Source organism: Pseudophryne corroboree, chromosome 2 (genome assembly GCF_028390025.1).
Source record: "Pseudophryne corroboree isolate aPseCor3 chromosome 2, aPseCor3.hap2, whole genome shotgun sequence".
Taxonomy (NCBI): Eukaryota; Metazoa; Chordata; class Amphibia; order Anura; family Myobatrachidae; genus Pseudophryne; species Pseudophryne corroboree.
In genome coordinates, this window is record NC_086445.1 from 324701305 (window position 1) to 324715854 (window position 14550).

Here is a 14550-nt window from a genome sequence, read left to right on the forward strand (position 1 = left end):
GGTTAATACCTTCCACATATCCATCCACTCAGGTGTCGGCCCCGCAGGGGGAGACATCACACTTATCGGCACCTGCTCCGCCTCCACGTAAGCGTCCTCATCAAACATGTCGACACAGCCGTACCGACACACCGCACCCACACACAGGGAATGCTCTGACTGAGGACAGGACCCCACAAAGTCCTTTGGGGAGACAGAGAGTATGCCAGTACACACCAGAGCGCTATATAACAGAGGGATAGACACTATACACAAAGTGAATTTTCCCCCTATAGCTGCTTATAATAAGAATTTACTTACCGATAATTCTATTTCTCATAGTCCGTAGTGGATGCTGGGGACTCCGTAAGGACCATGGGGAATAGCGGCTCCGCAGGAGACTGGGCACATCTAAAGAAAGCTTTAGGACTATCTGGTGTGCACTGGCTCCTCCCCCTATGACCCTCCTCCAAGCCTCAGTTAGGATACTGTGCCCGGACGAGCGTACACAATAAGGAAGGATTTTGAATCCCGGGTAAGACTCATACCAGCCACACCAATCACACCGTATAACCTGTGATCTGAACCCAGTTAACAGTATGATAACAGAGGAGCCTCTGAAAGATGGCTCACAACAATAATAACCCGATTTTTGTAACAATAACTATGTACAAGTATTGCAGACAATCCGCACTTGGGATGGGCGCCCAGCATCCACTACGGACTATGAGAAATAGAATTATCGGTAAGTAAATTCTTATTTTCTCTAACGTCCTAAGTGGATGCTGGGGACTCCGTAAGGACCATGGGGATTATACCAAAGCTCCCAAACGGGCGGGAGAGTGCGGATGACTCTGCAGCACCAAATGAGAGAACTCCAGGTCCTCCTCAGCCAGGATATCAATTTTGTAGAATTTTACAAACGTATTTGATCCTGACCAAGTAGCTGCTCGGCAAAGTTGTAAAGCCGAGACCCCTCGGGCAGCCGCCCAAGATGAGCCCACCTTCCTTGTGGAGTGGGCATTTACAGATTTTTGGCTGTGGCAGGCCTGCCACAGAATGTGCAAGCTGAATTGTACTACAAATCCAACGAGCAATAGTCTGCTTAGAAGCAGGAGCACCCAGCTTGTTGGGTGCACACAGGATAAACAGCGAGTCAGATTTCCTGACTCCAGCCGTCCTGGAAACATATATTTTCAGGGCACTGACAACGTCTAGCAACTTGGAGGCCTCCAAGTCCCTAGTAGCCGCAAGCACCACCAATAGGTTGGTTCAGGTGAGACGCTGAAACCACCTTGGGGAGAAACTGAGGACGAGTCCTCAATTCCGCCCTGTCCGAATGGAAAATCAGATAAGGGCTTTTTCAGGATAAAGCCGCCAATTCTGACACGCGCCTGGCCCAGGCCAGGGCCAACAGCATGACCACTTTCCATGTGAGATATTTTAACTCCACAGATTTAAGTGGTTCAAACCAATGTGACTTTTGGAACCCAAAACTACATTGAGATCCCAAAGTGCCACTGGAGGCACAAAAGGAGGCTGTATATGCAGTACCCCTTTTACAAACGTCTGAACTTCAGGGACTGAAGCTAGTTCTTTTTGGAAGAAAATTGACAGGGCCGAAATTTGAACCTTAATGGACCCCAATTTCAGGCCCATAGACACTCCTGTTTGCAGGAAATGTAGGAATCGACCCAGTTGAATTTCCTCCGTCGGGCCTTACTGGCCTCGCACCACGCAACATATTTTCGCCAATTGCGGTGATAATGTTTTTGCGGTTACATCCTTCCTGGCTTTGATCAGGATAGGGATGACTTCATCCGGAATGCCTTTTTTCCTTCAGGAGCCGGCGTTCAACCGCCATGCCGTCAAACGCAGCCGCGGTAAGTCTTGGAACAGACAGGGTCCTTGCTGGAGCAGGTCCCTTCTTAGAGGTAGAGGCCACGGATCCTCCGTGAGCATCTCTTGAAGTTCCGGTTACCAAGTCCTTCTTGGCCAATCCGGAACCACAAATATAGTGCTTACTCCTCTCCATCTTATCAATCTCAGTACCTTGGGTATGAGAGGCAGAGGAGGGAACACATACCCTGACTGGTACACCCACGGTGTTACCAGAGCGTCTACAGCTTATTGCATGAGGGTCCCTGGACCTGGCGCAATACCTGTCGAGTTTTTAATCATGTGGAAGACTTCTGGGTGAAGTCCCCACTCTCCCGGGTGGAGGTCGTGGTGAGGAAGTCTGCTTCCCAGTTGTCCACTCCCGGAATGAATACTGCTGACAGTGCTATCACATGATTTTCCGCCCAGCGAAGAATCCTTGCAGCTTCTGCCATTGCCCTCCTGCTTCTTGTGCCACCCTGTCTGTTTACGTGGGTGACTGCCGTGATGTTGTCCGACTGGATCAACACCGGCTGACCTTGAAGCAGAGGTCTTGCTAAGCTTAGAGCATTGTAAATGTCCCTTAGCTTCAGGATATTTATGTGAAGTGATGTCTCCAGGCTTGACCATAAGCCCTGGATATTCCTTCCCTGTGTGACTGCTCCCCAGCCTCGCAGGCTGGCATCCGTGGTCACCAGGACCCAGTCCTGAATGCCTAATCTGCGGCCCTCTAGAAGATGAGCACTCTGCAACCACCACAGGAGGGACACCCTTGTCCTTGGTGACAGGGTTATCCGCTGATGCATCTGAAGATGCTATCCGGACCATTTTTCCAGCAGGTCCCACTGGAAAGTTCTTGCGTGGAATCTGCCGAATGGGATTGCTTCGTAGGAAGCCACCATTTTACCCAGAACCCTTGTGCATTGATGCACTGAGACTTGGCTCTGTTTTAGGAGGTTCCTGACTAGCTCGGATAACTCCCTGGCTTTCTCCTCCGGGAGAAACACCTTTTTCTGGACTGTGTCCAGGATCATCCCTAGGAACAGAAGACACGTCGTCGGAACCAGGTGCGATTTTGGAATATTGAGAATCCAATCGTGCTGCCGCAACACTACCTGAGATAGTGCTACACCGACCTCCAACTGTTCCCTGGATCTTACCCTTATCAGGGAATTGTCCAAGGAAGGGATAACTAAAATTCACTTCCTTCGAAGGAATATCATCATTTCAGTCATTACCTTGGTAAAGACCCGGGGTGCCGTGTACCATCCATACGGCAGCGTCTGAACGGATAGTGACAGTTCTGTACCATAAACCTGAGGTACCCTTGGTGAGAAGGGTAAATTTTGACATGAAGGTAAGCATCCTTGATGTCCCGAGACATCATGTAGTCCCCTTCTTCCAGGTTCGCAATCACTGCTCTGAGTGACTCAATCTTGAATTTGAACCTCTGTACGTAAGTGTTCAAAGATTTTAGATTTAGAATCGGTCTCACCGAGCCGTCCGGCTTCGGTACCACAACAGTGTGGAATAATACCCCGTTCCCTGTTGCAGGAGGGGTATCTTGATTATCACCTGCTGGGAATACAGCTTGTGAATGGCTTCCAAAACTGTCTCCCTGTCAAAAGGATTCATTGGTAAAGCCGACTTTAGGAAACGGCGAGGGGGAGACGTCTCGAATTCTAACTTGTACCCCTGAGATATCACCTGAAGGATCCAGGGGTCTACTTGCGAGTGAGCCCACTGCGCGCTGAAATTCATTGAGACGGGCCCCCCACCGTGCCGGATTCTGCTTGTAAAGCCCCAGCGTATACTGAGGGCTTGGCAGAGGCGGGAGAGGGTTTCTGTTCCTGGGAACTGGCTGATTTCTGCAGCCTTTTTCCTCTCCCTCTGTCACGGGGCAGAAATGAGGAACCTTTTGCCCGCTTGTCCACGAAAAGACTGCGCCTGATAATACGGCGTCTTCTCATGTTGAGAGGCGACCTGGGGTACAAACGTGGAATTCCCAGCTGTTGCCGTGGCCACCAGGTCTGAAAGACCGACCCCAAATAACTCCTCCCTTAATAAAGCAATACTTCCAAATGCCGTTTGGAATACGCAGCACCTGACCACTGACGTGTCCATAACCCTCTACTGGTAGAAATTGACAAAGCGCTTAGACTTGATGCCAGTCGGCAAATATTCCGCTGTGCATCACGCATATATAAAAATGCATCTTTTAAATGCTCTATAGGCAAAAATATACTGTCCCTATCTAGGGTATCAATATTTTCAGTCAGGGAATCCGACCACGCCAACCCAGCACTGCACATCCAGGCTGAGGCGATTGCTGGTCACAGTATAACACCAGTATGTGTGTAAATACCTTTTAGGATACCCTCCTGCTTTCTATCAGCAGGATCCTTAAGGGCGGCCATCTCAGGCGAAGGTAGAGCCCTTACAAGCGTGTGAGCGCTTTATCCCCCCTAGGGGGTGTTTCCCAACGCACCCTAACCTCTGGCGGGAAAGGATATAATGCCAATAACATTTTAGAAATTATCCATTGTTATCGGGGGAAACCCACGCATCATCACACACCTCATTTAATTTCTCAGATTCAGGAAAACTACAGGTAGTTTTTCCTCACCGAACATAATACCCCTTTTTTTTGGTGGTACTCGTATTATCAGAAATGTGTAAAACATTTTTCATTGCCTCAATCATGTAACGTGTGGCCCTACTGGAAGTCACATTCGTTTCTTCACCGTCGACACTGGAGTCAGTATCCGTGTCGGCGTCTATATCTGCCATCTGAGGTAACGGGCGCTTTAGAGCCCCTGACGGCCTATGAGACGTCTGGACAGGCACAAGCTGAGTAGCCGGCTGTCTCATGTCAACCACTGTCTTTTATACAGAGCTGACACTGTCACGTAATTCCTTCCAACAGTTCATCCACTCAGGTGTCGACCCCCTAGGGGGTGACATCACTATTACAGGCAATCTGCTCCGTCTCCACATCATTTTTCTCCTCATACATGTCGACACAAAAGTACCGACATACAGCACACACACAGGGAATGCTCTGATAGAGGACAGGACCCCACTAGCCCTTTGGGGAGACAAAGGGAGAGTTTGCCAGCACACACCAGAGCGCTATATATATATATATATATACAGGGATAACCTTATATAAGTGTTTTTCCCCTTATAGCTGCTGTATAGTTAATACTGCGCCTAATTAGTGCCCCCCTCTCTTTTTTTTAACCCTTTCTGTAGTGTAGTGACTGCAGTGGAGAGACAGGGAGCTTCCCTCCAACGGAGCTGTGAGGGAAAATGGCGCCAGTGTGCTGAGGAGATAGGCTCCGCCCCTTTTTCGCGGACTTTTCTCCTGCTTTTTTATGTATTCTGGCAGGGGTTAAATGCATCCATATAGCCCAGGAGCTATATGTGATGCATTTTTTTTGCCATCCAAGGTGTTTTTATTGCGTCTCAGGGCGCCCCCCCCCAGCGCCCTGCACCCTCAGTGACCGAAGTGTGAAGTGTGCTGAGAGCAATGGTGCACAGCTGCAGTGCTGTGCGCTACCTTGTTGAAGACAGGACGTCTTCTGCCGCCGATTTTCCGGACCTCTTCGGCCTTCTGGCTCTGTAAGGGGGCCGGCGGCGCGGCTCTGGGACCCATCCAAGCTGGGCCTGTGATCGTCCCTCTGGAGCTAATGTCCAGTAGCCTAAGAAGCCCAATCCACTCTGCACGCAGGTGAGTTCGCTTCTTCTCCCCTTAGTCCCTCGATGCAGTGAGCCTGTTGCCAGCAGGTCTCACTGAAAATAAAAAACCTAATCTAAAACTTTCACTAAGAAGCTCAGGAGAGAACCTAGTGTGCACCCTTCTCGTTCGGGCACAGAGATCTAACTGAGGCTTGGAGGAGGGTCATAGGGGGAGGAGCCAGTGCACACCAGATAGTCCTAAAGCTTTCTTTAGATGTGCCCAGTCTCCTGCGGAGCCGCTATTCCCCATGGTCCTTACGGAGTCCCCAGCATCCACTTAGGACGTTAGAGAAATCACAATTTGCACCTAAATTTATGTGCCCCCCTCTCTTTTTTACCCTTTCTGTAGTGTATACTGCAGGGGAGAGCCTGGGGAGCGTCCTTCCAGCGGAGCTGTTTAGAGAAAATGGCGCTGGCTGTGCTGAGGGAGATAGCCCCGCCCTTTCAACGGCGGGCTTATCCCGCTTTTTATATCGTTAATGGCGGGGGTTTCTGCACATATACAGTGTTAAACACTGTATTATGTGCTTTTTATTGCCAAAAGGTATATTAATTGCAGCCCAGGGAGGGCGCCCCCCCCCCCCCCCAGCGCCCTGCACCCACCAGTGACCGGAGGGTGTGGTGTGCTGTGGGAGCAATGGCGCACAGCTGCAGTGCTGTGCGCTACCTTATTGAAGACCGAAGTCTTCAGCCGCCGATTTCCTCCGGTTTCTTCCGTCTTCTGGCTCTGCAAGGGGGACGGCGGCGCGGCTTCGGGAACGGACGATCCAGGTCGGGCCCTGTGTTTGATCCCTCTGGAGCTAATGGTGTCCAGTAGCCTAGAAGCACAAGCTAGCTGCAAGCAGGTAGGTTTGCTTCTCTCCCCTAAGTCCCACGTAGCAGTGAGTCTGTTGCCAGCAGATCTCACTGAAAATAAAAAACCTAACAAATACTTTTCTTTTTAGTGAACTCAGGAGAGCCCACTAAGTGCATCCAGCTCAGGCCGGGCACAGATTCTAACTGAGGTCTGGAGGAGGGACATAGAGGGAGGAGCCAGTGCACACCAGATGTAGTACCTAATCTTTTCTTTAAAGAAGTGCCCAGTCTCCTGCGGAGCCCGTCTATTCCCCATGATCCTTACGGAGTACCCAGCATTCACTAGGACGTCAGAAAATGGGACGTGCTACACATATGCCCCCAATAGTGCAGTGCCAGATCCACAATTGCCCCTCACAGTGCTAGGTACACAAATGCCCCCCACAGTGCCAGGCATACAGATGTCCCCCAGTGCCAGGCATACAGATGCCCCCCACAGTGCCAGGCATACAGATGCCCCCCACAGTGCCAGGCATACCGATGCCCCCCACAGTGCCGGGCATACCGATGCCCCCCCCCCACAGTGCCGGGCATACCGATGCCCCCCCCCCCACAGTGCCAGGGATACAGATGCCCCCCCCCCACAGTGCCAGGGATACAGATGCCCCCCCCCCCCCCCACAGTGCCAGGGATACAGATGCCCCCCCCCCCCACAGTGCCAGGGATACAGATGCCCCCCCCCCCACAGTGCCAGGGATACAGATGCCCCCCACAGTGCCAGGGATACAGATGCCCCCCACAGTGCCAGGGATACAGATGCCCCCCACAGTGCCAGGGATACAGATGCCCCCCCCACAGTGCCAGGGATACAGATGCCCCCCCCCCCCCCACAGTGCCAGGGATGCAGATGCCCCCCCACAGTGCCAGGGATGCAGATGCCCCCCCCCCCGCAGTGCCAGGGATGCAGATGCCCCCCCCCCCACAGTGCCAGGGATGCAGATGCCCCCCCCCCCACAGTGCCAGGGATACAGATGTCCCCCACAGTGCCAGGGATGCAAATGTCCCCCACAGTGCCAGGGATACAGATGTCCCCCACAGTGCCAGGGATACAGATGTCCCCCACAGTGCCAGGGATACAGATGTCCCCCACAGTGCCAGGGATACAGATGTCCCCCACAGTGCCAGGGATACAGATGTCCCCCACAGTGCCAGGGATACAGATGTCCCCCTCAGTGCCAGGGATACAGATGTCCCCCTCAGTGCCAGGTATACAGATGCCCCCGCACCTGTCCCCCCGTCCCGCTTACCGCTCCTTTCGGCGGGGACACGGAGGAGAGAGCGGCTATGTTAGGCGGCGGCGTGTAAGACTTGAACCCAGCCGCCGGCTCGAGGTTTACGGTTCGAGCGCCAATCAGAGCTCGCGGACCGGCAGCCGCGGCTCCTGATTGGCTGCCGGTCCGCGAGCTCTGATTGGCTCACGAACCGGCGGCTGGTTTCAAGTCCTACACGCCGCCGCCCGACAATAGCCGCGCTCTCCTCCGTGTGGTGACAGCTGAGACACGCTGCCGTGTCATCATATGGTTCGCATCGTTTCCTAACATCGGCGTTAACACAGCCTGGCTCCCAGACACTTGCCAACCTCTGTCCTCAGCCTGACCATTGGTCCCAGTGAGCTGCGAAAGAGACCCAATACGTCAAGCAGCCGCATACTGCAAATTGTGGGATCACGGCACGCACACAGTACTGCACCCCCCTGTGGGCGTTGATCTGAGTGTCTCTGCCTGCCATCTGGGACTGTACAATGGTAAATATCCGTCTATTACCCTTAAACATCCATTAAAGACCGCTGCTGGAGTTAGTCATTAATTTTACACATGTCCCAAATAACTGGCTTAAACTGACTATTCAATGTCAGTGAATCTTTTTTTCTATGACATTAATCCATCAGCTTTTTTTTTTTTTATAATATTCTGCTATTTGCTGCTACAAAACAACATCTTCTAAACCAGGGGTGGGGAACCTCCGGCCCGCGAGGCCGTTTGGTCCGGCCCACCCGCTCCTTTCAGTGAGACACGCCGCCGCACAGTCCGGCGGCAGCGTGTCTCAGCTGTCACCACACGGAGAAGAGCGCGGCTATTGTCGGGCGGCGGCGGCGTGTAGGGCTTGAAACCAGCTGCCGGTTCGTGAGCCAATCAGAGCTCACGGACCGGCAGCCAATCAGGAACCGCGGCTGTCGGTCCGCGAGCTCTGATTGGCGCTCGAACCGTGAACCTCGAGCCGGCGGCTGGGTTCAAGTCTTACACGCCGCCGCCTAACATAGCCGCGCTCTCCTCCGTGTCCCCGCCGAAAGGAGCGGTAAGCGGGACGGGGGCGGGGGCATCTGTATACCTGGCACTGTGGGGGGCATCTGTATACCTGGCACTGTGGGGGGCATCTGTATACCTGGCACTGTGGGGGGCATCTGTATACCTGGCACTGTGGGGGGGCATCTGTATACCTGGCACTGTGGGGGGCATCTGTATACCTGGCACTGTGAGGGGCATTTGTATACCTGGCACTGTGGGGGCATTTGTATACCTGGCACTGTGGGGGCATTTGTATACCTGGCACTGTGAGGGGCATCTGTATACCTGGCACTGTGAGGGGCATCTGTATACCTGGCACTGTGAGGGGCATCTGTATACCTGGCACTGTGAGGGGCATCTGTATACCTGGCACTGTGGGGGCATTTGTATACCTGGCACTGTGGGGGCATCTGTATACCTGGCACTGTGAGGGGCATTTGTATACCTGGCACTGTGGGGGCACCTGTATGTCTGGCACTGTGAGGAGCATTTGTATACCTGGCACTGTGGGGGCATCTGTATACCTGGCACTGTGAGGGGCATTTGTATACCTGGCACTGTGAGGGGGAATTGTGGATATGGCACTGCACTATTGGGGGCATATGTGTAGCACTTCCCTTTTTTAGTGGCCACACCCATTTTTTTGGCGCGCGGGGGCAGACTTGTATGGCCCCAGAAGGATTTTATAAATATCCAAATGGCCCTCGGTAGAAAAAAAGGTTCCCCACCCCTGTTCTAAACACATTGTTGCATGTATGTATCATTAAGCACACAACAGTACTGAAGAAAAGTGCATGTGATAAAATCTGGAATGCAGGCTAATGGTTGAGGGGAAAGAACGGCCACCATTAAGCAGTCACTGCTTGGTAGATTTTGGCTAACAGGATGAGAAGCAGTGATGCTCCTGACCTCTGCATACCTAGAAGCCTAGGAACTGGGTTGAAAAAGTCGCCACCCTGCCAATCTCTAGAGTTGACAGGTAACACTTTCACTATGAAAACTTGAAATAAAGCAGCTAAGGGAGTTTGTGTGCAGAAGTAACAATAATCATAATTATCATATGATGCATGCAGCACACCTTGGTAATGGCAGAAGCACTGAATTTTACTAGTTGGCAATACAGGTTTCAATATTATAACGTGAAAAGACATGTCAGTTTCCATAAGGTTTTACAAACTGCAATGTTTATATCTTTATTTCTTCTAGAAGCATCAGCCAATATTTGTGATCATTTTAAAGAACAGTAACTTGGCCTAGTAAGCAATGTTACAGTTTAACTTACAGCTCTATTTAACATTTTACTAATAATGGGGTCTATTTACTAAGCTTTAGAGAGAGAAAGTGGACAGAGATAAAGTACCAGCCAAACAGCTCCTGACTGCCATGTTACAGGCTGTGTTTAAAAAATGCCAGTTAGGAGCTGGTTCGTTGGTACTTTATTTCAAGCTAATTTTTTTCTCTCCAAGGCTCTGTACATAAACCCCCAAATCATTCCCTTAACACTAGTAGGCCCTACACATTAGGCGATTTCACTGAACGATATGAACATTCTCGTTCATATCGTTCAGTGTGTAGGCATCAACGGTGAACAATGCGCAGCCCCGCGCTCGTTCATCGTTGGTGCCGGGTCGCTTATGCATGCAGGCCAATATGGACAATCTCGTCCATATTAGCATGCACTGCTATGGAGCCGGTTGACGGAGGAGTGAAGAAACTTCACCCTCCCCCCCCCGCCGGGTGGCCCAGCGTCCGTATCCGCCATCAGGCAGCTCGGCGGCGGATCGACGAGTGTGTAGGGCCCATAGGGCTCTTTTGGTCACAAATTTAAACCCCTAACAATCGCATTAACAATACCAAAATCATAGCTTAGCCAAATCTGACATATATACAGGAACTTGTCAGAATGAATAGCGGATCTGCCCATGTATGTGCACATTTAGGCCCACATACACACACTACAGCGATGTCCCAATTTTCCATTTCATAACAGAACGATGTCATTCAGTCCTTCATATGTGTGCGGCCTATTTTCGTTAGTCCGGGCCGAAGGGAATTCAGCCAAGACCATCGCGATAATTGGCATTAGCTGTAGTGTTTACCCAGCCTTAGACTCCGTAAAGAAACATTAGGCTTTATATTTTCATTATATGCAAAATCAATTATTACAAAGTATTGTTTTATTGGCAAATATAAATATACAAAATCAAATTATAGGTTTACTACTGTATAACAATTTTTAAAAATTGCAGAAATATCACACTGATAATACCAGTGGCTCTTCTGCATCAGGGGCACACAAACTTTCCTAAGTGCCAGCCCACGACTGCACATACACTCCATTCGTTTAAGTAACTTTTAGAGACAGGATTTTTTGTGTGTGTTTTTTATGTTTTGAGTTTAGAGAGGTCAATTTAATTCAACGTGAATTGAATAGTGCCGGGAGTGAGCTCCCTGAGCTATTCAATTCAGTGCAATGTTATGTTGAAGAATGCAGGTTCTCACGCTTTAAACATGGTGTTTAATCGCGAGAATGGTAACTCTCCGACTTAAGTGACGGGCGCAATGCAGTTTCTGGTGCGCTACGGGCAAAAAAATAGCATTGCACCAGTAGTTTTGAGGGATTTCTGCTCACATCACAGGCACGGTGCAAGAAGAAATCCTCAACTCTGGCATAATATTGCCCTAAATTGAATAGCTGTGGGAGTTCCTTCCCAGCACTGTTCAATTCGCATTGAACTGAATCGACCCAATATATTGAGGAATGATACTTTAGCGTTAGAGGGGGAGAAGTATCAAAGCTTGAGAGATTAACGTACCAGCCAACCAGCCCTTATTTTTCAAACACAACCTATAACATGGCAGTTAGGAGCCAAGTTGCGCACAAGTTCAGAACATGGGGGCCCCTGGGCTGCTAATACTACTATCCACGTGGACATCTATTGGGAATAGTAACCTGAAGCGAGCGTACGCATTTTCATTTTCTGAACAAGTTTAATGATGTACCTAAGCAGTTTGGTTATGATAATAAAGGGAGTGCCATGTCCTGAACTTGAACCAGCCAGTTGTTTAGTACTTTATCTCTCTCCATGTTTTGATTTATCTCCCCGACAGTCTATTGCATGTAATTTAGCTTGTGGGAAAGCAGCATGTGACCAGACTATGGCACAAAGTTTGATAGGCAGGTATGTATTACAGGGTACCCATGTGGAGGATGCCACCTGTTCTGGTTACACTGGTACATTCTGCCTGTACAGCTGTTACTCTCCCTGTACATGGGAGGGGGTATGTGCGCCTCACTCTCTACACACCATATGTATGCCAGGTGACATGTTACTGTCATGTGGTGAGTCTAGTCACTATACACACACACACATGTACTGGCAGACACACATGTACACAGACGTAGCTATGTACAAGCGGTAAGCTGCAGCCCAACACAGCCCCGTACACTCACATAGGTTCCAACGTCTTTGATAGCCAGTGTTTCAGCGCCTCGAAATCCTCTATGATCATGTTGGTGCCTCTCCTGGGGGCAGCCACAGACAGGCGGAAGCCCGGCCTGGTCTCCAGGACACGGATCCTAGATAGCGCGTCGTGCCGACGTCCACACTGTAAATCCCCGGACCGGCGGCTGTGAGATCGCCCCACTAAGCTACGTTACAAATAAACACGAAATTCACTTTTCAATCGCAGAAGCCTATGCTCTAAGATGGCGGCCACCAGCAATCGCGACACTAGACTATGCTCTACGTCATCACGTCAGCAACGTGCAAAACCTACGCATGCGCATTTGCCGATCTGCTGCTAGCGCGGCGCCTCTAGTGGCAACTTTGTGAACTGCCAACAACAAGAAAGCTGGACTGGAGAGAGAGAGCGCCGGGGGCTAGCTGTGGACAACCACTGGCTTCTTTCCTTGCCAATTTTTTACTTTCTCTTACGTCCTACAGGATGCTGGGGTCCACATTAGTACCATGGGGTATAGACGGGTCCACCAGGAGCCATTGGCGCTTTAAGAGTGTGGGCTGGTTTCGCCCTATATGCCCCTCCTACCAGACTCAGTTTAGAAAATGTGCCCAAAGAAGCCGGTCACAGCTAGGGGAGCTCTACAGAGTTTCTCTAGTAAAGTTTTTCTTAGAGTTTATTATTTTACAGGGAGGCTGCTGGCAACAGCCTCCCTGCTTCGTGGGACTAAGGGGGGGAGTAGTGACGCCCTGCGGGGTCTGAGCCACTATCTCCGCTGACAGGACACTGAGCTCCTGAGGGGATAGATCGTTCCTCACCACAGGGGATCGCTCACCCCCGGCAGCATGCCGCCACCCCCTTACAGAGTTGAAGTTTTGTGTCGAGTGAGTCACCGACCCCCCTAGCAAGCGGGGGGCCGGTGTGAAGATGGCGGCAACAGGGTGGGAGCGCAGGCTCAGAGGTACATAGTGCGGCGCTGTGAGAGGCACCCTGAGCCAGCGCCTCAAACCTACACTGGTCACACAGCCTGTCAGGGTCCCCGAATCTCAGCCAGCACAAATCCTCAGGCCAGTATAATCCTATGAAGAGCTGGAATACAGCGCCATTTTGGGGGCGGAGCTTCTCCTCAGAGCAGACCCAGCAGCGTTCAGCGCCATTTTCCTGCCTGCACAACGCTGTCAGTGAAGAGCAAGTCCCACCACAGCAACTCCAGCTATCTATCACGGTACCAGGGGTTGTAGAAGGGGGGAGGCTGCAAAATGACTGTGTAACCTATTAAGGTACACAGTCAGCGCTGATAGGGGGTCACCCTTTATATTGAAGGCGCTGTATGTGGGTTGGCTCCAATCTCTGTGTCTCTCTTGCCATTCTTGGGGGTGAAACTCTGTCTGCCCTCCCCTGTGTGTGTGTGTGGAGTGTCTGTGGTCTCCATTAAGCAATGTCCAGGGACTCTGTGTCATATGCTGCAGAGGATATGTCCTCTCAGGATGATCCCATTCCATGTAATCAGGAATGCACTGGTTTAGCACAGATTCCAGCAAGGGAGCCTGAGTGGTTATCCTCTATCAAATCTATGATTTCTCAGATTTCAAATAGGGTTGCACAAAATGAATCTGCAACTCAGGCTTTACAGACCTCTATGGCAGTCTGGCCCAGTTCTGGTACATCAGGGCTCCCCACTGTATAATCACATAAACGTGCTCTTGCTCAGATCATGCAGGATGATACTGATTCTGATACTGCAGACGGTGAAGGGGATGTGTTGCGGGGTACTGCATCTCTTGCTAAAGGGGTGCAGTTGATGATAGAGGCTAATAGGGATGTGTTGAATATTGCTGATACAACACCCGAGCAGGTTGAGGAGGCTTACTTCACTGAAAATAAAGCCTCGCTAACCTTCCCTGCGTCAAAGGAATTAAATGCTATATTTGAAAAGGCTTGAAAAAACCCAGATAAAAAATTCCAGATACCTAAAAGGGTTCTGGTAGCGTTTCCTTTCCCGGTAGAAGATAGGAAAAAATGGGAAAACCCGCCTATTGTTGACACATCAGTTTCCAGACTCTCAAAAACGGTAGTTTTACCTGTTCCAGGATCTACCGCCATGAAAGAACCGGTTGATCGTAAAATTGATAATACGTTCAAATCCATGTACACGGCTTCTGGGGTGATCCTACGTCCCACTATTGCCAGTGCTTGGATTGCCAAAGCTATAGTAAAGTGGTCAGGCACGTTACTTGAGGAATTGGATACTATGGAGAAATGTGATGTTGAATTGTTTTTACGCAACATTCAGGATTCGGCAGGATTTCTGGTAGAATCCATGAAAGTACACAAAGGGGTTTTGTTTGGT

General features: G+C 50.6%; 1 protein-coding gene across 3 annotated transcripts in view; it reads right to left on the reverse strand.

The window, feature by feature from the left end:
• The window catches only part of RBM26 (RNA binding motif protein 26), a 421593-nt gene extending 409104 nt beyond the window's left edge, over window positions 1-12489 (reverse strand). The window contains exon 1 of one of the 3 annotated variants that reach the window (XM_063952997.1): window positions 12193-12480. In XM_063952997.1, the coding sequence (XP_063809067.1) occupies window positions 12193-12251 (59 nt within the window). In that variant the 5' untranslated portion in view covers window positions 12252-12480. Of the gene's footprint in view, window positions 1-12192 lie in introns of all 3 variants that reach the window. The other 2 variants (XM_063952996.1, XM_063952995.1) reach the window with 2 other exon arrangements.
• Window positions 12490-14550: the final 2061 nt, after the last annotated feature.